This window comes from Planococcus citri, chromosome 1 (assembly GCF_950023065.1).
Source record: "Planococcus citri chromosome 1, ihPlaCitr1.1, whole genome shotgun sequence".
In the NCBI taxonomy this organism is placed as follows: domain Eukaryota; kingdom Metazoa; phylum Arthropoda; class Insecta; order Hemiptera; family Pseudococcidae; genus Planococcus; species Planococcus citri.
Window position 1 is genome coordinate 23,177,045 of NC_088677.1, and position 25,380 is coordinate 23,202,424.

The window sequence follows — 25,380 nt, forward strand, 5'->3', positions numbered from 1 at the left end:
ATTCAATTCCCAATGACGGCCACAAAATGACATAAATCAAAAATATCTCGACATACCCTCGCTTTTGAATGTTTTCTGAGTAAAATAAACCAAACCCCATGAAAATCCGTGCAGTAGTTTTTGCACAATCCCCGGCCAAAGTTCGTAGTTTTCATCAAAAATCGCTACTGATAACAGGGGTAGAGAATAGCCTTAAAAAGTAACAGAGTACAATCCCTGCCTCACTCATTTTTTCCACAATTTTTTACATTCTAACTCCCTCCTCACCAAAAAACCCTTTAAATATGCAAAATTTTTCCCCGAGTAAAATAAATAGAGACCTTTTCTGTGAAAATGTATTGGGAGGTGGGGGGGATGTAATTAGATTTTACATCAAAACCAACCTCAAACAATGAATTTTAGGACACTTGGGGTGGGAAGGGGTTTCACACTCAAACATTACGTTTTGGAATTTCGGATGTTGCCTAGTAAGAACTTATCTTTTGAATGAGTTTCATTCATTTAGGTATAATAACTCGAAAGTAAGCGGATTTCAACATCATACCCTTGAAAGCTCTTTCACTCATAGGTAAATACCAATACCAAAATTCGGTGGGCGAGAATAATTGAAATTTGTGTAAAAATGATAAATATGTGGATAAGTCCCTAGCATTTTTATTAACTACAGACAACAATGAAGTCGATTTCCTCAAACAAGTGAGTTCATTAATAATACGAACGACTTTTCCGACATGAATGACATGATCAACGATGGATTTTTTTCGTCATACCATAGATTATCTCCACTGTAATAAAACGATCAACTTGGCAATCCACAAAATAAATTACGTATAAAGAAAAATACTTGAGTAAACCAATAACGTGGATCTCGAATTGACTTTCACAATTATTTTCATATTTGATCGCTTGTTCAACTTCTGACAGTTTTTCTGAGATCAAACGAAGATAGGTACGATGATTCACTAACAAGTTGCTGAATTTTCAGCTGGTGTAAATTATTTAAAAAAAAAAAAACACTCGTTTAGATATAATTTATTGTAAAACGATTACAAAGATCAACTTTTTAATGTTAAAAAATCGTTCTTCTCAAATGAAGAATTGAATCAGACAATTTGAGCTTCAGCTTCACGAGACGAAACATCCGCAGACGGCAACACATCCGGAGCAAACATTTCTTTCAGTTTGATTTGAAGGGTCTTCACTTTACGAAGCATTTCATCAGAGATTCGAAACTGGTCATCAAGAGTGACACCAAGGACACCGGTCGCAATCTTCAGTTGATTCTTACCGAACGTATCGTAAAGCTGCGAAAGATCCGATTCGAGTAGTTTGATATCTTCGATCAACGATTTCTGTCTATTCATATGCTGCTCGAGCAAATCGGAAGCGATGCGAAGGCGTTTGGTTTGATTGGCATGCTTATCCAGTAAAGACTTCGTTGATGGTGTCGCCGGAGGTAGGGTTTCCATTGCCAAAGTATCATTTAATTTCGCTAAAATTTTACTAACTTTTTGCTGAACTTGGGACGAAATTGTAACTTGATCGTCGAACACGGACGAGGTGTCTTCAATCAATTCAATTATTTTGCACTGATTCGAGATGAATTTCGCATGATACTTGTTCAAGTGTTCGGATTGAACTTTTGCATCTTTCGATTCGAGATCACCAGTTGGTTCGAGTGAATCGATCATTTTCATGTAAAATTTCTGCTTACGTTTCAGCGGATTTATCGAAGTTGAATCAGAGACATGTTGATCGTTCACCTTCGGATCAGGAGCAGTTTCAACTACCGATGCGGATGCCGAAATCTCTTTCAATTTTGCTTCAATTTCACGAACTCTCTGTTGAACGCTGAGTGAAATTTTAACTTGCTTCTTGAACGAGGCGCCGTTAATCAACGAGGTGATTTCGCTCTGATTCGAGATGAATTTTTTGTGATACTGGTCCAAGTGTTTAGATCGAATTTCTGCTTCATTCAATTCAAGATCACCCGTCGGTTCCAACGAATCGATCAGTTTCATGTAAAATTTCTGCTTATGTTTCAACGAAGCTAAATCAGGTTCATCGATTTTTTCTTCATCGAATGCGGTTGACGATATAGTGTAATCAGGCGAGAAAAATCGTAGTAATATTTTTTCAATATGAAGTACCTTTTTCTGCACGAAGTATGCGATATTGCAGAATTGTTCAAAAAAATTAAAAGCGCAGTTGAACGAGCCTGAGGAAGATTTCGTGAATCCTTTGTAAAGCGAAAGGAGACGATTGTGTAACGCACAAGCTTCTTCTGAAGTGATTTCATTTCCTCTTTCCAATATTGCGGATTCCATTTCGGCGAGTTTTACACATACACCATTCGGTGACATTTTCGCAAATTCCATTGTTCAAATCCTAGGAACTCGTGGCTCAGAGAACACCGTCGAAAAATTCGATAATTACACAAAATTACAAGTTTACCGTTTACGTAACACAACTGTATAGTGAACAACAAAGTAACACACGTAATAGCAAAGCATACAGTGGGAAAACAGAATTCAGACTCATATCTTTTCCCAGTTCCCTCTACTACCCGAATACTTCATACTCTTATCACATGATAACTTTTGCAGAGCCATGAGCCATGCACCAAGACACTTGGTTGCATTCGAATTCTCTGATTGTCTTTTTCACAACGAGACTACAATGAAGAAATGAAATCACTCAGTTCACTAATAAAAACCTATTTCAGTATATTGATTTCGAGACGTTCAATATTCTTCCTTCCCCTGTTTTCATTTTACTTTGTGAGCAATAGGTATAAAATAGGGCTAGGTAATAGTTTTTCACGTTTTTTCGAATTTTGATGGAGCCTAGAAAAAAAGTACCATTGAGTGACCTCAATAAGACGTGGGAAAATTTTTTTTTTTTTTTTGGTCAATGTTAAACCTTATCTCTCGAGCTCAAAGTTTAAAATTTTTCAAAGCATTTTCAGATGTTTTGATAGTTTTAACAAAAAAAGACCTCCTACCTACTCGAATTTTCAATTTTTTCCACAATGTTTTTTAAACTTTTTTTTATTTTTGTGACACAAACCTTTTGAGCTACAAAAAATTGATGTCTCGTTTTAGAGTGTTACTAGATTGTTTTTAAATTGCAGGTACAGCTCCCCTCTCACTTTTTTCCAACAAATTTTGTCAAGTTTAAAAGTTCTCAAAACGCCAGTTTTTTCATTCAAAATTTATGAGTAATTTCGTCATAAGAATTTAACATACGGTCTAGATTTAGGCCTACAATTTTATTGCAGCATGGCTACGAATTTTTTTGAATTTCCAAAATTTTGGGTTCAAGCGAGAGAGAGAGGGGGGAACTGACCGCGAATTATAGAGATAATTTGGCCACAATTTTTTGCTAGGCTCCATCAAAATTCGAAAAAAATGCAAAAATTTCAAGTAGAAAAGCCAGAAGTTCTATCGTGATAAATCTAAAAATCACAAAAAAAACATAAACTAATCAAACAAAATCGCAAAACCGCATTAAAAAGCAGTAATTAGGTGCCTAATTTGACGAGCAGGTGAATAAATACCTATCTATACTCCTCTTGGTGTTTTTTATAAGATCAAGAAAAATAGCCTTTCAAAGTTAGTTTTGATGTAAAACGTAAAACAATCTCCAAATTTTTTTGAATCTATACTTTCAATCTAATAAATGTAAACTTACGAGTATATGCCCGAATTTCAATATTCCTAATTTTTCGAGGAGCTCATTGAAAAATTCTGAAAAACTTTCACAAAAAATAGCCATTAGATACGTGCCACGTGATGAAATTTTTACCAAAAAATTTAGGAAGCCTGGAAGGGGGTCGAAAATTTCAAAAATTGACTGAAAAAAATAAGAAGGGACTAGGGAGCTATAGCTGAATTTTTTGCATTTTTTTAGAGCTCAAAAGATGGTGCAACATACTAAAGAAATATGAAAGGAATAAAAAAATATTTTCTCGTTTTTCCGACGTGTTGCCTTCAAGATGAATATTGTCAAAATAATTGAAAATTCGAGCAACATGGGGTAGGTCTTGATATAGGTACTCGTACATTCAAAAACACGAAAATTATCATTTCGAAGTACTTGGAAAAATTTGGAAACAGAAATTAACAGTTCTCAATTCTTATCCATTACATTTTTGAATGTTTTCTTGCTTTGAAGGCTTCCATACTCGAAGATCAACTAAGTACTTGGGAGATCGAAGGAGGTTTTACAGAATTCGATATTTCTGAAGTGATTTTACCTTTGAGCAATGTACGTCAAAAAACACAAAATTGTCAAATTACACGTTCTACCCCAATCGTTTCTAGTATGTATGGATTCTTGTGCACTGAAAAATCACAACTAATGCATATCTCTGAAGAGGTTCTCAAAAAATAAAAAAATGAAATTTTCACTGATTGCAGATGCTTTTTCCTTAAGTGTACATGAAAACTTTTTTTTTTTAATTGATGGTATTTTTTCGGATTTTCCTTATTTCGACATTCTTAAAAATTCATAACACGACTTTGAGGAGACTTAAGTAGGTACTAGCTGGATATGATTTGGCCAATTATATTTCGTCACTTGTTCAGAAAAGTAAGGTATCATTTTCGTATTTTTTGATAGTCCAAGAGCTATACCACTGGGATTGGGCCGAAATAACTGAAAGCTGGGAATGGTCTCAAAAGTTAGTATACATAACCCTATTTTGAAAACACTTGGTCTGCCGATCCGCAGCTGCTGCTTTAAAGCTCAGTGAAAGCTCAAAAGTTCAAAATTTTTCTGAACTTTCAGCTCAGAAAACTGATGGCTGAAATTGGTGCCTAATTATAGGATTTTTCGCGCTGAATCCGAATATATCGGTCTGCCGACCCATAAGTGCCGCCAAAGCCCCAGACTGGGTCAAGAGGGGAGCAAATTTGACAAATTTCATGTTTTTGGGCTAAATTCTCATAAAAAGCAACAAAATTGGATTAAAAATTATTTTCAAGCAGTTTAACGGAATGCTCTATGGCTAAAATGATTTTTAGGCACCGAAATTTTTCAAAATTTTCATTTTTGGGGGGTGGGGCGTGAGGGGAGTATTAATGAATTCAGCAAATATGGCTTTGTGATACATCAAAATAATATGTTTTTTGACGGTATTGTCCTCCAATGTGAAAAATATTGCTATAATTGAATTCTACGGCCCAAAAAACATATATTTTGATGTATCACAAGGCCATATTTGCTGAATTTATTAATACTCCCCTCACGCCCCACCCCCCAAAAATGAAAATTTTGAAAAATTTTGGTGCCTAAAAATCATTTTAGCCATAGAGCATTCCGTTAAACTGCTTGAAAATAATTTTCAATCCGATTTTGTAGCTTTTTTTGAGAATTTAGCCCCAAAACATGAAATTTGTCAAATTTGCTCCCCTTTTGACCCAGTCTGGCGGGGCTTTGGCGGCACTTATGGGTCGGCAGACCGATATATTCGGATTCAGCGCGGAAAATCCTATAATTAGGCACCAATTTCAGCCATCAGTTTTCTCAGCTGAAAGTTCAGAAAAATTTTGAACTTTTGAGCTTTCACTGAGCTTTAAAGCAGCAGCTGCGGATCGGCAGACCAAGTGTTTTCAAAATAGGGGTATGTATACTAACTTTTGAGACCATCCCCAGCTTTCAGTTATTTCGGCCCAATCCCAGTGGTATAGCTCTTGGACTATGACGTAGTCTTGAGAAGAAATTACTTACAAACGATCGTTCATGTGAAAAACTCTGACTCATTTGTTTACAAATTGATCTAAACAAGTGGAAAATGGAAGGTAGCAACGAAGAATTTTTTGCATAAAATTTCACACCATTGAACTCCAAAATTTCGATGTCGTAGAATACATTTCAACGAGTTTCTAGGGGGAAAAAATCAAAATAGGCTACATATGGATGACTTGAAAATACGAAGTACGAATGGGTATAGAAAGCATTAAAGCAAGTGCCCAATACGTGGAACAGTTGCTTTTTTATGGAGCCCTTGAGTTTAAAATTTTTTTTCTGGCAATAAAAACCAGTTAAGCAAAATACTCGTATAATAAATTTACATAAGAAATTATAAATGCATATTGATTAAATACAAATTGTAAAAATAATCAGTGCATCTAATTAAACAATATTAGAGATTTTTTTGAGGAATAAAAAATGAAATAAAAAAACTGGAGAATAACAGGTACAAAAAAAACTTAGTTTACAAACCTATATTATACGATCAACGAAGTTAAGACGAACTAAACCAATACCTAAAATCACTTCATTAATAAGTATCTAAATTGGAAGTTGAACATGCAAATCAGTCATCCAGAACCAGGAAAATCATCACCGAAAAAGGGATGCTCATGGTGTAAAACTACCTTTCCAACTTCACAATAACATTCATAATTCCGAATGCGTTCTTCAATTATATCAGAAACTTTTTTCAGTTCTCTAAGATCATACGGAGATTCAACGACAAATGATTCGATCTTCTTTCGGTACGAAATAAGCCATCCGTTGAGCTGCTTGATCTCAGGAAGTTTACACCAACCTCCTACTCCAAGTTTCGACCATATTTCTTTTTTCAAAATGTCGTGTCTTTTGTACAACCAATTTAAATATTTAACTGGATCTGACGTATTGAGCTGAACTCTGCTAGGCAAACCATTCTCAGACGGCGAAGATGCTGCAGAAAAAATTCCCTTCAGCTTGATTTGAAGCGTCGTCACTTTTTGGAGAATTTCACCAGAGATTCGCAATTGTTCATCGAGAGCAGGACCACTGACATAAGTCTCGATCTTCGATTGGTTCTTAACAAAGGCATCGTGAAGCTGCGAAAGATGATCAAGCCATATTTCAGCTTCTACCGCATTGAGATCTTTTTTAGATTCTATTAATTCGATATGTTCGATCACTGATTTCTGTTTTTTCATCTGCGAGTCGAGAAAATCAACGATGACGCGAGGACGTTCGCTTTGATTCAAATGTTCATTCACCAACGAACTTGTTGGCGGCGCCGGTGAAATGGTTTTCATCGCCGAAATTTCTTTCAATTTCGCTTGGATTGTACGTACTTTCTGTTGAACTATCTGCGATATTTCAACTTGCTCATCGAACGAGGCGTCTTCGACCAATGAGATGATTTCGCTCTGATTCACGATAAATTTTTCCTCATACTGGGTTAGTTGTTCGGACTGAACTTCCGCTTCTTTCGCGTTCATATCGTTTACCGGATCCAACGAATCGATCATTTTCACGTAAAATTTCTGTTTACGGACCAGCGAAGGTAAATTAGAGATAGTAGCGAGTTTATCGTTCACCTTTGTACCAGAAGACGGAGTCTGCGATATGGTATAAACCGGCGAGAAAAATCGTAGCAATGATTTTTCCAGATGAAGCACCTTTTTTGCATGAAATCTGCAATACTGCAGTAGTTTTGTAACCACTGACTGTCGGTCAACCAGTCTTGGAGAGTTTTTGAGAATTGTTTATAAAGGAAAATGAGTCGTTGGTGAAACGTTGAAGCTTCTTCTGAACTAACCTCGTTTCCTTTTTCCAATATAGCGAGTTCCAATTTCGTGAGTTCCAAACACACTTCGTCCAATGACATTTCCTCAGGTTCAAATTCCATTGTTTAAATTCTAGGATCTCGTTGGCTCGGGAAACTCCGTTGAAGAATTCGAAAATCACACAAGACAGGTTTGGTAGTAAAACGACGAATAATAAAACTTGATGGTTTTTTCAGTGTTCAGTTCAACGATACAAAATATCTTGAAATTTCAACTCCTACGTTAGGAATGTCGCAATTTTCAAACAAAACACGCGATAGGGAATAACATAACACAGCACGACAGCAGGAACCAAAACAATACTTATTAAAATGACAGTTGGTCTCGATTCGAACAGAGAGAACCGATGAGACCCGAAACAATGAAAAAGAAAATGCGATACCAATCTTGAATAAATATGGCAAACGGTTTAGCTGAGAGGAAAATAATAGCTAATAGCAGAATAAATCTTTCAGAGCTCAGGTATCCGTCTATCCGAGTTCCCCTCCTTTTTCTTTCCACACAAATGCCTCACTCTTATCATCTTTCTGCCAAGTGTCAACAAAATAGCCCAATTCTAAAACTGAAGGCGGTCTCAATAGACTTACCTATCAGGTTTCGAAATATGTATTTTGAATTAGAAATTTCACTCAGTCTGATGCTCTGATACCTCACTACGATAATACCATTTCTTACTTGTCTTGAAGAGACACACGAGACTTTACCTTCAAAACCATTAAAATTACTTTCAAATATTGAGGAATTTATGAAAAAATGATCTTTTTTTAAAAAAAGAAATGCTCATAACTTATACAGTTTTGAATATAAGTAAATAGCAATAGTTACCCAGTAGTTCTTCTCATTTTAGGAATATCACCGGATACCTTCTGATTTTCGAATCATTTTTGGACCACTCGAACTCGATCATGCTTCATGTAAATCTGAAATACACAAAAAAAACACGAATCGATCAAACCAGGTCGCACCTCAAATCGGTAGGTAATTATGGCAAGACAAGTAATTAGGTAATAGGCAAATGATTATTTTTACATTTTTACGAGATAGGAAAAAAACAAAGGGTAAGATCGCTAAATCCGTATACTCTCACTCTCGTAAGTTCGACAGAAGTACAAAACTTTCCCATAAAAGGTCAATTTTGATGTAAAAATAATAAGTATTTAAAATTCCCCCTTCAACCAGAACCAGAGCAATATGACCGTACATGCTAAAAATCGAATAATCGATTCGATTTTTCACGATTTTTTTGAAAATTCAAAATTACCTAACCATTTTCGGCGATTTATGCTAAAAAAATTTTTTTTTAAATACTCATTTATTCAGTACATATAATATGTAGGTACATAGGTCTAGGTATGTATAACATGAATTTGTCCTAAATATAATATATCAAACCCTTCTAACCGAATTTTACCATTTCTGGTCATTCTGGACCAGAAGCTTCCAGCGTGATTTTTGATTCCTCCAGAATTTAAAAATTTTTATTCGTAAGAACCTTCTTGTAATCCGAAACCAATACCCCCGTCTCCAATCTGAATTTCGTCATTTCGAGCCATTTTAGATATTCCAGAGTGGTTTTTGATTTCTTCAGAAAGCGAGGAAATTAACTTGTGCGTTTTTTAATCAGAATATTTTTCAATAATTAACATAGGAATACCTACCAGTTACTTTTCGACGTGGTTTTGAGAAGAAATTAGAAACGATCGTTCATGAGAATTTGACTCATTTGTTCAGAAATTGATCTAACAAGTGGGAAATGGAAAGTAGCAACGAAGAATTTTTTCCACAAAATTCTACAACATTTAACTCCAAAATTTTAAAGTCGTAGATTACATTTTAATGGGTTTTTAGGAGAAAAAATCAGAATACCTATCTACATATATGAATGCCTTGAAAATACGAAGTACGTACAAGTAGATATAGAAAGCAAGTGCCCAATGTACGTGAAACAATTGTTCTTTTTAAGGAGCCTCTTAGTTTGAAATTTCTTTCTTTTTTTAACAAGAAAATAAGTAGAGTAAAATACTCGTATAATTCACGTAAGAAATTATTTGCATACCTATCAGATACGAATTGTAAAAATAAATACATTTAATTAAACACTACATATCAACGATTTGATAATCTCCAATGCGATAAAATGCTTAGTCCAGGAAACTACAATAAATTATAAAAAGTAATACAATAAGCCATAAGGTCGACTAATATCAAGTAAACCAATATCTCAGGTCACTTCACACTTCATTCTATCTATACCTACATTGGAAGTGGAACATTCAAGTCAGTCTTCCAGTTCAGGACATCTACCGGACCATTCTTTATGCACATGGAATGCACCTTTATATATATTACAATGTTTTTCATATTTACAAATGAGTCCTTCAACTGTATCAGAAATTGTTTTCAGTTTGCTGAGATCATACGGAGATTCAACGACAAATGGTTCGATCTTCTTTCGGTATGAAATGAGCCACTCGTTAAGCTGCTTGATCACAAGAAGATTACACAAACCTCCTACTGTAAGTTTCGACCATATTTCTTTTTTCAAAACGTCGTGCCTTTTGTACAACCAATTCAAATATGTAACTGGATCTGACGTATAGAGCTGAATTCCGCTGAGCAAACGATTCTCAGGCGGTGAAGATGCTGCAGAAAAGATACCTTTCAGCTTGATTTGAAGGGTCATCACTTTTTGGAGAATATCACCAGAGATTCGTAACTGTTCATCGAGAGCAGGGCCTCTGACATAGGTCTCGATCTTCGATTGATTTTTAACAAACGCGTCGTGAAGCTGCGAAAGATGACTATGCAATGTTTCAGCTTCTATCACATTAAGATCTTTTTTCGATTCTATCAATTCGATCTGCTCGATCAGAAGTTTCTGTTTTCTCAACAGCGAGTCGAGAAAATCAACGATGACGCGAGGACGTTCGGTTTGATTGAAATGTTCATTCACCAACGAACTTGTTGGTGGCGCCGGTGAAATGGTTTTCATCGCCGAGATTTCTTTCAATTTCACTTGGATTGAACGCACTTTTTGTTGAACTTTTTGTGAGATTTCAACTTGATCATCAGACAAGACGTCTTCAATTAATGTGATGATTTCGCTCTGATTCACGATGAATTTTTCCTCATACTGGTTCAACTGTCCGGACTGAACTTCCGCTTCTTTTAAGTTCATATCGTCTGCCGGCTCTAACGAATCGATCATTTTTATGTAAAATTTCTGTTTACGGATCAGCGAAGGTAAACCAGAGATAGTAGCATGTTTATCGTTCACCTTTGTATCAGATGCTGTCTGCGATATTGTATAAACCGGCGAGAAAAATCGTAGCAATGTTTTTTCCAGATGAAGCACCTGTTTTTGCATGAAATCTACAATAATGCAGTATTTGTTTGAGAGACCAGAGTAGTACAACCTACTTAGACGAGCTTTTGAGAACTGTGTATCGAGGAAAACGAGACGATCGTGAAACGTTGAAGCTTCTTCTGAACTGATCTCATTTCCCTTTTCCAGTATAGCGAGTTCCATTTTCGTGACTTCTATACACACTTGGTCCAATTCCAATGACATTTCCTCAGGTTCCATTGTTTAAATTCGAGGGACTCGTTGGCTCGGAGAACTCCGTCGAAAAATTCGAAAATCACACGAAGCAGGTTTCGTGTAGTCAAACAACGAGTAGGTATTATTAAAACTGTTGTTTTGTTCAGTTCAACTGGATACAAAATATGTTGACTTTTCAACACAAACGTATTAACGTAGCAATTAGCAATGGTATTTTATCCTACTAGTAAAATAAAGTGATTTTTGACGATTTTTGAGGTTTATTTCCCGAGCAAAGCGAGGGAAGTAATTAAAAATCGCCGAAAATCACTTTATTTGACTAGTTGAATAACATATTTTATCCAAACGTGTGAAGAAAACGCGCATTTGATCACTCGAGCGACTAGCGAGAGTGAATAAAGTAGTGTTTTATTCTACTAGTAGGATAAAAAAATACACGCAACATCTACATCAAATTCACTACTCAAAAATTAATAATTTAGAAGCCAACAATTTTTTTTCTTCATTCAAAGACATGCATCAAACGACTCTTTTTGCTGATATATGTACGATTTTCTCATTTTTGTTTAAAATACGTTTGCACTTTGCAAATACTAATTGCAATTACTCAAATTTGAATCAATTAGCTTCAAATTTGAGTAATTGAAAAAATTTGTAGTTGCGCTGGAAGGTCTGGAATATTAACCGGGAATGGTGAAATTGAGTTCGAAGGAGTTGATATTTTTTTCCAGGCAAATTTTTATCATTTTAACTGAATAACCACTAATGATAATTTTTTGAAAAAAGGATCTTTGGATAATAAATTTCAAGTTATTTAACCGAAAATTGGAATTTAAAAAAAAATTATAAAAACCTAGGCAATTTTTTGCATTTTTTTTTTCATGCGAATAAAAACGATTTTCTCAAATTGAATTGAGTTTAATATTAATAAGAAGAAATATTCACGAGATGCTGATAAAAAATAAAATATCTGAACCTGAAAATTCTCTGCAGCCTGCACACACAATATATGAAGCTATCAATAATCCATACCTGAGTACCTTTAAGTAAGATCCACATGTTTGTAACGAGAGAAAGATAATCAGAAGTTTCACGAGTTGGAATTTGGAAATACTTGTGTAATTCAGAATAGGTAGTGAATTTTTTGACATAGCTTCCACAATGCTCTGGATCATTTTAGAGAAATTTAGGCACAGAAATTAAGTTCTCATCCACTGCATTTTAAAACGTTTTCTTGCTTTGAAGGCTTCCATATACTCAAAGATCAACACATGTTTGGGAGATCGAAGTAGGTTTTACCGTTTTACACAGTTCGATAATACATCTACATAGTACCTCTATCTATCCAACTATTTCGTCATTCGTTCAAGGCTCAAGAGTAGAAAAATATCATTTTCGTATGTTTCGACGTGGTCTTGAGAAGAAATTAGAAACAATGGTTCATGTGAAAAACTCGACTCATTTGTACAAAAATCTACAAGTATTATAACAAGTGGAAAATGGAAAGTAGTAACGAAAAAATTTTTTCCACAAAATTTTACAGCATTGAACTCCAAAATTTCGAAGTCGTAGAATACATTTCAACGAGTTTTTAGAAAAAAAAATCAAAATACATGGATGCCTTGAAAATACGAAGTACGTACAAGTATAGGTATATGTAGAAAGGTGCCCAATAAGGTACGTGAAACAATCGTTTTTTAAATAAAGAATCACCTTAGTTTTAAATTTATTTTTTTAGCAATGAAAACAAGTTGAGCAAAATATTCGTATAATAAATTTATGTAAGAAATTATATGCATATTGACTAAATACAAATTTTAAAAATAATCAATGCATCTAATTTAACATAATTAAAGATTTTTTTGAGTAATATAAAATGAAATAAAAAAATTGGAGAATAACATTACTTCCAATATAAAAAAATGCTTAGTTTACAAACCAATCATGAAAAAAGATACAATAAGATCAACAAACTAAACCAATTTCGCTAATACCTAAATTTATTGGAAGTTGAACATGCGAGTCAGTCTTCCAGAATAGGAATCGTACAGCTCCATGAGTCATGCCAATGGTAGCGTGCAACTCCCATTTGTTTATTACAATGATCTTCATATTTACAAATGACTTCTTCAACTGCATCAGAAACTTTTTTCAGTTCCCTGAGATCGTACGAAGATTCAGCGACAAATGGTTCGATCTTCTTTCGGTATGAAATGAGACACTCGTTGAGTTGCTTGATCTCAGGAAGTCTACACCTATGTGTTTTTTTAACTATCGACCATAACTCTCTTTTCAAAATGTCGTGTATTTGGTACAACTCAGAAACTTTGAGCTGAACTCCGTCGGACAAACCATTCTCAGGCGGTGAAGCCTCTGCAGAAAAAATCTCCTTCAGCTTGATTTGAAGGGTCATCACTTTTTGGAGAATATCGCCAGAGATTCTCAACTGTTCATCAAGAGCAGGACCGCTGACATAAGTTTCGATCTTCGATTGATTTTTAACAAACGCGTCGTGAAGCTGCGAAAGATGACTATGCAATGTTTCAGCTTCTACCGCATTGAGATCTTTTTTCGATTCTATTAATTCGATCTGCTCGATCACAGATTTCTGTTTTTTCAACTGCGAGTCGAGAAAATCAACGATGACGCGAGGACGTTCGGTTTGATTGAACTGCTCATTCACTAACGAACTCGTTGGCGGCGCCGGTGAGATAGTTTTCATCGCCGTAATTTCTTTCAGTTTTGCTTGAATTTTACGTACATTTTGTTGAACTTCCTGCGAGATTTCAACTTGCGCATCGAATGAGGCGTCTTCCACCAATGTGATGATTTCGCTCTGATTCACGATGAATTTTTCCTCATATTGGCTCAGTTGTTCGGACTGAACTTCCGCTTCTTTTGAGTTCATATCGTTTGCCGGGTCCAACGAATCGATCATTTTCACGTAAAATTTCTGTTTACTGATCAGCGAAGGTAAATCAGAGATAATAGCGAGTTTATCGTTCACCTTTGTATCAGAAGATGGAGTCTGCGATATTGTATAAACCGGCGAGAAAAATCGTAGCAATGATTTTTCCAGATGAAGCACTTTTTTTTGTATGAAATCTGCAATAGTGCAAAAGTTTTGTAACCTGTTACTGCCGGTCAACCAATTTTGGAGAGTTTTTGAGAATTGTTCATAAAGGAAAATCAGGCGATCGTGAAACGTTGAAGCTTCTTCTAAACTCACCTCATTCCTTTTTTCCAATATAGCGAGTTCCAATTTCGTGAGTTCCAAACACACTTCGTCCAATGACAAATCCCCAGGTTTAAATTCCATTGTTTAAATTCTAGGAACTCGTTGGCAAACTCCGTCGAAGAATTCGAAAATCACACAAGACAGGTTTGGTAGTAAGACGACGAATAATAAAACTAGGTTTGTTCACTGTTCAAGTTCAACGATACAAAATATCTTGAAATTTCAACACCAACGTTAATGTTGCAATTTTCAAACAAACACGCAATAGGGTATAACACAGCACGACAGCAGGAACCAAAACATTAAACAATATTAAAATGACAGTTGGTTTCGATTCGAACAGAGAACCGACGAGACGAACCGAAACAAAGAAAAAGAAAATACGATACGATACGATACCGATCTTGAATAAATATGGCAAATACACAATGAAGTTTGAACTAGAACAAGTTTTGATTTTGAAGTTTTTTGAACGAGAAAGGCTGTAGTAAACCTGTAACCCTCAGTAAATCACTACACCTAGACCTACCTATTAGGGAAAAGAAGATATAATTATTCCTAATCCTAACGATTTTTTTTAACGATGAGTGTCTACGCGGTCTACGTTATACTTGTTGAAAAGTGAAAATTTTCTTTCATAAATTGACATTTGAATTTGACACATACAAATTATTGGTACTTCGAAAAGTTCCGAAAGTTTGAAATAGGAAATTTTATCACCTTTAATTTTATTTCTTATAAAATTTTATAAAAATCAAAAATCCACTCTTTTTGATATTGTATATTGTGATTATTGATTTTGAAATTTGAATTTAAATTTAAAATCAACAAAATTTGCTAGTGATAGTGAACGACGGATTTGAACTGGAATTTGGTAAATTTAAAAAATAAAAACTGACAGAATGGGGAAACTAAGCTTTGATTTGTGTTCATCAGTTCAAAGTGTCCTACGCTTGATTTTTTTGTAGCAGGCGAATCAAAGGGTAACTTTTCTCATTCAATTATTGTCTTCTCGCCAAATTTGCTTATTGCAAATGTAGGTAACACTAGGGTATAATGAATTGAAACTTTTATTACGGATATAAACATACAAAATTGAATACGATACATGCGGTATAGGTACCTACTTAATTGACACTTCGTAAGTTATTATCTATACGATATAAAATATAAAACAGATAAATGATAAAAACATAATATAGGTAATAGAAAATACTTCGTTTCACAGGTTACACTTACATAGATATGTTTAAGTCATCGAGATAATAAGTACGCGAAGCAAATAGAAGAAAAAATGTCTACTCCTCTTAAAAGCTTTCTTTGATTCTCGCCTTGAATTCTTCATACACCTCAGATGGGACCGGTTTCACATCGTAAAACCAACCTAATAACTCTGGCAAATACTCGTATTCGTCATAATCTAAAAGATGTGAAAACATAGCGAATTCATTCAAATCCAACCTCTCCAATCTATTCAATTTATATTTAGTCGTTTCTTCGGCACTGGGGAAAATCCAATTCAAAAAATCACCAAGTCGATGCAGCAAATCGTCATTAAACTCGGAGTCATTGCAATAATTCTGGTTCACTTCGTCGATTACATCGTGGAATATTTTATCGATAGAAAAACTTTTCTTAAATTTCAGTAAGGCTTCTCCGTCACCCAAACACCACGTCATTAATTTACTGAAACAATTTATCTCGAAATAATGCCAACAAAATTCGCGTTTTTGTAATTTCGATTTGCAAGCTTGAGAAAAACGTCGCTTTTCCACTGCGAGCTCTTCAGGAGTAAGAACCTGTTGGACAATTTTCATCATCGCATCGATCTTCTCCTCTTCGTTCCAATCAGTATAATGCTTGCAACTAGTGAAAAGGGAGGAAAGCAGTTGTTTCTTCAGATTCGAGGCCGACGTCGGATCATCGTGGAAGGTCTCATCGATCAATTTACTCATTTCACTCCAATTATCGGCATCGAAAAAAAAGTTACTTCTTTTTAGAGATTTCGACTGCAGTACTCGCTTCGTGAATTCTTGAGCAGCTTTTACGTCGATCGAATAAACTTCTAATTGGGACTTGAACTTTTCTATACCATTTATGCGATGAAGGTTTTTTGCACAATGTTCGCTCATTGTGGGTGAATCCGTAATATTTTTTTTATAAAGCAATCGATCTTTCAAGCTTGGTAAACATAAGTAGATTACATCAGTCATCAAACGAGGATCGTAAATGTTCATCCCGAATGCGATTGCATTGTTCAGCATCAACTGTCTTCGAGTATCCGCGTTTACCAGCGATAAAAACTTATACAAAAACTTCAGAGCGTATTCTTTCTTCGCATACTTTGACGCTGCTTCGTGTACAGTGAGACCATCTTCCTCAAAATCCGAATAATCGGCTATTGGCATTAAATCGCCAAACTGAGATGGTGAAAAAATCACATTCACTAGGTGCTTAGCTGCATACGTCTTCAACTGGATGGCAGCCGTATCCCATAAGTCTATGAGCATCTGCATATCTTTATCGAACCCGATTCTAGCTTGGAATATTTTTTCCACTACTCTGGCAAATTGTTTGGCAGTCATCGCATTTTTCGAATATTTCCATGCCCAACATACAAGCGAAGGTGATTTCACTAAGAGCCAAAAATTTATTATAATCTCATCGGGTACCGTCGATAACAGATGAAGTTGCTCAGCCGACGTCATCATGGAGAATAATTGATTTTGGCCAAAATATATATGACCATCACGAGTGCCGAAACGACTGATTTTATGTTTAGCAACTGAAATTCGTTCTTCATTGTTCAAACGATTCCAAAAATACTTGAACGCGCGCTCACCATCGCACCGATTAGCCATTGCGGCATCAATGGAACCGGAAATTCCAGCGAAGAGGACGTGCAATTTATTTTTCAACGAAAAGATCCAATAAGCGATTAAAGAGTCACGATTCAGGTTCATTTTTTTGATAGAATACTTAGGAAGTGAACTTAAATCGAACGCCTTGATTTCGTCTTCTAAGCAATATGCACACATGATGGCGAATTTTTGCGTTTCATTCAGTTCGCAAGAAGATAACATCTTGTTAGCAGTCTGTTTATAATCGATCTCGCCGCTTGGAAGCCAAACGCAACAATTCGGGTTAATAGATATATTGCAATATTCCAAGTTGACAGATGAAAAGTCACCGGATTGAAAATGTTTTATCCATACACCCAATACTTTAGCAACCTTAGCCGTCGCTTTCGTAAGTATTTTTTCAATAGTTCGAGGAGTTTTCAATGATTCTACGCCTTTACGCAATCGCAAATCACAATCCAAAGTGTTATATCCGTAAAAGAAAACCTTCTTCTTTTGTGAATAGTGCTCATACAGCATTGGCAGAACTACTTGAATGGATGCTAACTGTTGTAAGCTTGGTAGCGGAATGTGAGAGAAGAAACTATCTTCCTGCATCGGTTCGGATGAGTTGCTTGCATTCATTTTGAATTATTCTGGAATAACCCAAAAGTGAAAATTACATTGTAGGTGATAACAAGTAAAAAATATGCGAGATATTTATAGTACATAATATATGCATCGAAAATGGATCTATAGTAATGTAACAGATGACAAGGTCAACTTTTTCATTCGACTTCCAAGAGAATGAGTCGAGAATTAAGATTGCCTCCACTAGAAATTATTCAAGCAGCGTAATAAATCCCATTTCCGTTTTCATAACTAGTCCCACTTCTCTTTCAATCCCATTCCAAGACGAAAAACCCAGTCCACTTAGCTCCCATTTTCAATTCAAACAGCACAATGTTCTCAATTCTCATTCTAAGATGGAAAACCCAGCTGAATTTGAATTCCACATCCGAGCGAACTGAACTGAAGGAAATTTTGTTTCAAAAACTAAGAATTTCACGAGAAAACACATAATTTATTTCATTATTTTTCTTCCATCAAATTTTTTACTTTTTATTTAGTCACAAATTGTCAATTCTCGAAATTGTTAAATTTTCAAACAAAATAGCAAAATTGTAAACTTTCCAAAAATTTAGGTATTAAAATTGAAATTGCCAATTTTTGAAATACATAAAGTAGTCAATTTCGAATTTTCAATGTCTAAAAATTGAAAAATTATCAGTTTTAAAAAATCCGCAAATGACCATATACCGGGTGCGCAGAAATATCGAGTACGTTCAAAAAAGTTTTTCGCTGAACGTTTCGGGTGGTCACAGTGATGATAACGATAGCACGTGATTGGTTGGTAGACTGAGGTTACAACATTCCATCAATCATATGCATCTATTTCATGTTGCCAACCTATATTTTTGATAAAAAACTTTCTTGAGGTACTCGATATTTTTTTTTAGCACCCTGTAGGCAGAAAACATGGCTTTTTCACAATTTTGGATACATCGTAGTCGTAGTGGAATTATATTGGGACAGTTTTGGCATAAAAACTGAACCTTTCAAGCAATAACGAAAGACCGCAGTACTTCGGTTCCGCAATCTTGACATATAACTCCTCAGACAGCTAAAGGCAAAAGTCAATCTTGTCATCACGTTTTGACAAAAAGCAGCATCTTTAAGACTATTTTAGCAAACAGAAATAGTTCTTTATAGCTTACCTTTAAAAAGAATTCGTACTTTTAGACGATTTTTCTTCACTCACTAGTCAACTTCAAAAAAATTACACAGTTCACAGTTTTTTTTTGGCGGCGGCGTGTTTACTGATAACATCACTATCACACGATTAACGACGAATAACGTTATATTGGAAAACAAAGTACAAACTGAAGGATGGGCGATGCCATCCAGACGTGAGACGTTAGGGGATCCGGTAAAAAGTTATCCTATTCCCTTTACCGCGCCAACACCCGCGTCGTCCATTAGGGAAAGGGAAGGGAAACGACGATCAGCGCCTCTACAAGGACCGTGTTGGAATCTCAAGATTGATGAATTTGAATATTGTTGAAAAAATTGAAAATTCGATCAACCTAGGATAGGTCTACTGTTCTATAGGTTAACTCAAAAACACGAAAATTATGATTTTCAATAATCGAACTATGGTTTCCAAGTAGATACTTATCTAAACATACCCGGGATGAGGCCCGGCCCAGGACCAGGACCCGAGACCCGAAAAAGCCCTGATTATTTCCTTGAAGCCCGAAATCCCGAATGTCCAAGCCCCAAAACCTTAAAACCTGAAACCTACAAAGCCCTAGCCCAAAGCCCAAGACCTTTTCCTCTGAAAACCAAGCCCCGAACGTGAGCCCCAAAACCCAAACTGTGATCAGAGCTTTTTGGGGCTTATATAAATTTTGTAAATTACTATTGTAATTGCCGTTCTGTGCATCTCAGAAGTCAAGTCAAAACAGGTGATAACAAAAAAAAATTATAACTTCGGCAGAAAGTTTAATATTTCAAGGGGTTTTTGGTACATTATCTATATTCTGTAGGTAGGTAGTTCATTGTTCTTCGAAAAATGATACTTAAAAAAATTTGGAAAATAATTTAAATTTTAATTTTGATTTAAAAAAACTGTTCTATTGAAATACAAAAGCATTTGGAATCATCCCTTAACATTTGTTTTTTTTTCAACAGAAAATCACTTAAGTAAGATTTTACTCTTTTTTTTTGGTCATTTTATTTTTCATTTAAAAAATTGCAATTTCAAGTCCCAGGAAGCCCCGGAAAGCCCTGGACACTGAGCCCTGAAACCCAAACCCAAAGTTTCCTGGACTCCAATCCAAGCCCAAAACCTAATAAATTTTTGATTGAAAGCCCAGGAACCCGAAAAAAAATTGTTCGGAGCCTCATTTTTTCCCGATGTGATTGCTCCTAAATTAAAAATCACCATCAAAAATCACAATATATTTTTTTTTTATTTTCCATTTCCGGTCAAACAATTTTGAAATCTTACATAACACCTTTATCACGAAAATACTTACTTTGGACACTATAGTTTGTTTCAAGGAGAGGAAGGTTCAGGGGAAACATCGCTTTGGAGACTGGAAGCTTCATTTCGAGAAAGAAAATGATCATTTTAAAGAAATTTATACACAGAAATTAAGTTCTTATCTTCCACTGCATTTTATAACGTTTTCTTGGTTTGAATGCTTCCATACTCAGAGATCAGCACGGTTTAGGAGATCGAAGTAGGTTTTACCGTTTTAGTTCAACTACGTATTTGGTCATTCGTTCAAGGCTTCAGAGTAGAAAAGAAAAGTATCATTTTCGAATTTTTTGACGTGGTCTTGAACAATCGTTCATGTGGAAAACTCGACTCATTTGTACAAAAATTTACAAGTCTTATAACAAGTGGAAAATGGAAAGTAGCAACGAAAAATTTTTTCCACAAAATTGTACAGCATTGAACTCCAAAATTTCGAAGTCGTAGAATACTTACATTTCAACGAGTTTTTAGGGGGGAAAAAATACATGGATGCCTTGAAAATAAGAAGTACATACCTACGTACAAGTAGGAAGTAGGTATAGAATGCAAGTGCCCAATAAGGTACGTGAAACAATCGTTTTTTAAAATAAAGAATCCTCTTAGTTTTAAATTTATTTACTCGTACTTAGCAATGAAAACAAGTTGAGCAAAATAGTCATAAAATAAATTTATGTAAGAAATTAAAGACATATTGACTAAATACATGCAAATTGTAAAAATAATCAATGCATCTAATTCAACATAATTGAAGAGTTTTTTAAGGAATATAAAAAGAAATAAAAAAATTGGAGAATAACATTACTTCCAATATAAAAAAATGATTAGTTTACAAACCTACAAATCATTTTAAAAAATGATACAATAAGATCAACGAAATAAACCAATACATTATACCACTTCCCAAATACCTACCTAAATTGGAAGTTGAACATGCTAGTCAGTCTTCTAGTAAAGGAATTGTACAGCTCCATGAGTCATGCCAATGGCGTGAAACTCCCATTTGTTTTTTACAATGATCTTCATATTTACAAATGACTTCTTTAACTGTATCAGAAACTTTTTTCAGTTCTCTGAGATCGTACGGAGATTCAACAACAAATGGTTCGATCTGTTTTCTGTATGAAATGAGCCACTCGTTGAGTTGCTTGACCTCAGGAAGTCTACACCAATGTGCTCTTTTAACTTTGAACCATAATTCTTTTTTCAAAATGTCGTATCTTTTGTACAACTCAGAAAATTTGAGTTGAGCTCCGTCGGGCAAACCATTCTCAGGCAGTGAAGCCACTGCAGAAAAAATCTCCTTCAGTTTGATTTGAAGGGTCATTACTTTTTGGATAATATCGCCAGAGATTCTCAACTGTTCATCGAGAGCAGGACCGCTGACATAAGTTTCGATCTTCGATTGATTTTTAACAAACGCATCGTGAAGCTGAGCAAGATGACCATGCAATGTGTCAGCTTCTACCGCATTGAGATCTTTTTTCGATTCTATTAATTCGATCTGCTCGATCAGAGATTTCTGTTTTTTCAACTGCGAGTCGAGAAAATCGACGATGACGCGAGGACGTTCGGTTTGTTTGAAATGCTCATTCACTAACGAACTCGTGGGCGGCGCCGGAGAAATGGTTTTCATGGCCGATACGTCTTTCAATTTTGCTAAAATTTTACGTACTCTTTGTTGAACTTTCTGGGAGATTTTAACTTGGTCATCGTACGAGCCGTCTTCGATTAATGTGATGATTTCGCTCTGATTCACGATGAATTTTTCGTGATACTGATCCAAGTGTTTAGATTGAACTTCTACTTCATTCGATTCAAGATCACCGTCAGGTTCGAGTGAATCGATCATTTCCATATAAAACTTCTGTTTGCGGATCAGCGAAGGTAAATCAGAGATAGTAGCGTGTTTATCGTTCACCTTTATTGTATCGGATGCAGTCAGCGATATTGTATGTACCGGCGAGAAAAACTGTAGCAATGTTTTTTCCAAATGAAGCACCTTTCTTTGCATGAAATCTGCAGTAATACAGTATTTGTCTGAGATACCTGAGTCGTACAACCAATCTCGAAGAGCTTCGTAGGACTGTTGATGAAGGAAAACCAGACGATCGTGAAGCGTTGAAGCTTCTTTTGAACTAACCTGATTTCCCATTTCCCATAATATAGCGAGTTCCATTTTCGTGAGTTCTAAACACACTTCGTCCAATGACATTTTTTTCTCAGGTGCCATCGTTTAAATTCTAGGGACTCGTTGGCTCGGAGAACTCCGTCAATGAATTCGGGTTCGGTAGTGTAAAATGACGAATAATAAAACTCTAGTTTTGTTCAACGATACAAAATATCTTTAAATTTCAACACAAACGTTAATGTCACAATTTGCAAACAAAACACACACCAGGGAATGCACGACAGCAGGAACCAAACAATCCAATGAGCAAAACAAAACTGAAACTGGCACTGAACTTACACTGAACTGATAAACTCAAAAGTCAAATTGTCAAAACGTGAAATACCAGAAATTGAGAAGTACCTAATTAATAAACAATAAACAACAATCAACATTTCGAACAGAGAACTGATGTGATGAGCCGAACCGAAACTAACCGAAACAAAGAAAAAGAAAATAAGACAAACGTTTTAGGAGTCTAAACTCTAAAGATTCTAGGAGGGGAAAACGGGAAATAATAGCATTCTTCTAAGCTCACGTAATCCGAGCAAAGTTCCAGTTCCCTTCTCCCTTCCTCCTTCCTCCCATACAAATGCCAAAAAATGCTTCTCTCTTATTTTCTAATCATCTTTCGACTTTCTTTACCAACAAAATAAAAATAGCCCAATTCTAAGATTGAAGGCGGTCTCAATAGACGTATCAGGTTTCAAAATATGTATTTTGAAATTTCAGTCTGATGTTCTGATACCTCAAGCTCCTATAGTTCAAAGATCGACAATGTAACTCATAATAGCATTTTTTACTTGTCTTGAAAAGACACACGAGACTTTACTTTCAAAATCATTAACATATTTCACTTTCATAAATTATTGAGAAATTTATGAAAAAATTATGATCTTTTTTGTTTAAAAAAATGCTCACAACTTCTACAGTTTTGAAGCCCCCTTCTACAGAAATCACCGGATACCTTATGATTTTCGAATCATTTTTGGACCACTCGAATTCGATCATGCGTCACGTATCTAAATCTGGAATAATACATACCAAAAAAAACCACTATTTGATCAAACCAGGTCGCACCTCAAACGATATTATTAAAAATCAGTAATTATGGCAAAAGCAAGACAAGTAATTTCGTAACAAGCAACTGATTCTTTGGCATTTTTACGTGACAGAAAAAGAGCAAAGGGAAAGATCGTGAAATCCGTAGGTACCTACTCTTACTCTCACCCATAAAAAGTTAATTTTGATGTAAAACTATATTCAAAATTCTCCCTTCAAACAGAGTAATATCTATGACCGACGACCGTACATGCTAAAAATCTAATATTTCCATCTCTGAAGAAACAGGTTAAAAAATGTTGAATATTTTATTTAAAAAAACAAAAAAAATAAAAAAATAGTTTTTAGGTTTTCCTATTTATATTATTATGTACAAATTTTTTTTAAATTACACGTTTTAGTAATTCTCTGAAAGTTGAAATTTTTATAAAAACTGGTAAAGTAATGACTAATGAGCTAGGTTAGCCATGGCTGCTAATTTCAACTGCCCAAATCGATCTTTCGAAAATTCAAAATAAACCAAATTTAACAATAATTTTTTTTAAATTGTCCAGACATTAACCTTAGGTATTCTTGAGTAGATATTTATCAATGTAAAATTGCAAGTATGTATATATGTGGGTAAGTCAGAAGTTCTATTTTGAAAAATGTTAAAATTCCCAAAAACTGAATCATCCGAATGTTAATGATACAACTTCTTCCTCAAAATCATAATAAACATGTAATTTGAACTTGGAAAAAAATATGTGATATTTTTACAAGATCAAGAAAAAGGGCCTTTAATGATTCAGATGTTAGTTCTGATGCAAAACCATCTTCAATTTTTTTTCAAATCGATAGGTACCTTCAATCAATAAATATGAGCTCACGAGTAGGTATGTAGGTAGGTATATGTACATGCCCAAATTTCAATATTCTTAATTTCTTGAGGAACTGACTGAAAAATGCTGAAACTTTCACAAAAAAATAGCAGCTACGTGCCTAAGTGAAATTTTTTCAAAAAAGTCGGAAGGGCGTCGAAAATTTTAAAAATTTGTTTAAAAAAATAAGCCGAGAGCCATAGCTGTAATTTTAAAAAAATCAGTAACAACCTAAAACGAGACCTACATTTTTTTGGAGCTCAAAAGATGATGTAACATACTCAAAAAAATTGAAAAGGTATAGTACCTATGTGAAAACATTTTTTTCTCCTTGTTTTCAAACGCGCGACGTGTTTCAGTGTTTGAATCTTCAAGATGAATATGTACTGTCGAAAAAAATTGAAAATTCGATCAACGTAGGGTAGGTCTAGGTTAATTCAAAAACACGAAAATTATGATTTTCAATAATCGAACTATGGTTTCCAAGTAGATACTCATCTATACATACCTGTGGATTTTTTCCCAATGTGATTGGTCCTAAATTCTTCTAAATAATCCTAATTTTGTGTAAAAAAGAAATCACCATCACAATATATATTTTTTTTAAATTTCCCATTTCTGGTCAAACAATTTCTAAATAACACTTTCATCGCAAAACTATTACTTCCTTTGGGCACCATACGTTTGTTTCAAGGAGAGGAAGGTACAGGGGAAACATTGCTTTGGGGACTGGAAGTTTTATTTTGAGGAAGAAAAGGATCATTTTAGAGAAATTTAGACACAGAAATTAAGTTCTCATCCATTGCATTTTGAAACGTTTTCTTGCTTTGAAGGCTTCCATACTCAAAGATCAACACTGTTTGGAGGATCAAAGTAGGTTCTACTTTACCGTTTTACAGAGTTCGATAGTGCATACCTAGCTATCTTATCTATCCAACTATTTCGTCATTCGTTCAAGGCTTCAGAGTAGA

General features: G+C 35.0%; 1 protein-coding gene and 1 long non-coding RNA gene across 2 annotated transcripts in view; both read right to left on the reverse strand.

Moving 5' to 3' along the window:
- Nucleotides 1-8,399: 8,399 nt before the first annotated feature.
- LOC135842158 (uncharacterized) overlaps nucleotides 8,400-25,380 on the reverse strand; it is a 58,235-nt gene continuing 41,254 nt past the window's right edge. The window contains exon 7 of the long non-coding RNA XR_010558075.1: nucleotides 8,400-8,494. This is a non-coding gene — a long non-coding RNA (uncharacterized LOC135842158). The remainder of the gene's footprint in view (nucleotides 8,495-25,380) is intronic.
- Nucleotides 15,427-19,253, reverse strand: LOC135849931 (uncharacterized). The gene is made up of 2 exons (XM_065370587.1): nucleotides 18,993-19,253; nucleotides 15,427-17,870 (listed from the first exon to the last, which is right to left on the reverse strand). Exon 2 carries the CDS (start codon nucleotides 17,857-17,859, stop codon nucleotides 15,682-15,684), a length of 2,178 nt encoding a protein of 725 aa, XP_065226659.1. The 5' UTR covers nucleotides 17,860-17,870; nucleotides 18,993-19,253; the 3' UTR covers nucleotides 15,427-15,681.

Excerpts from the sequence above, each read along its gene's own strand:
- LOC135849931 (XM_065370587.1), bottom strand. The coding sequence starts at position 17,859 with ATGAATGCAAGCAACTCATCCGAACCGATGCAGGAAGATAGTTTCTTC.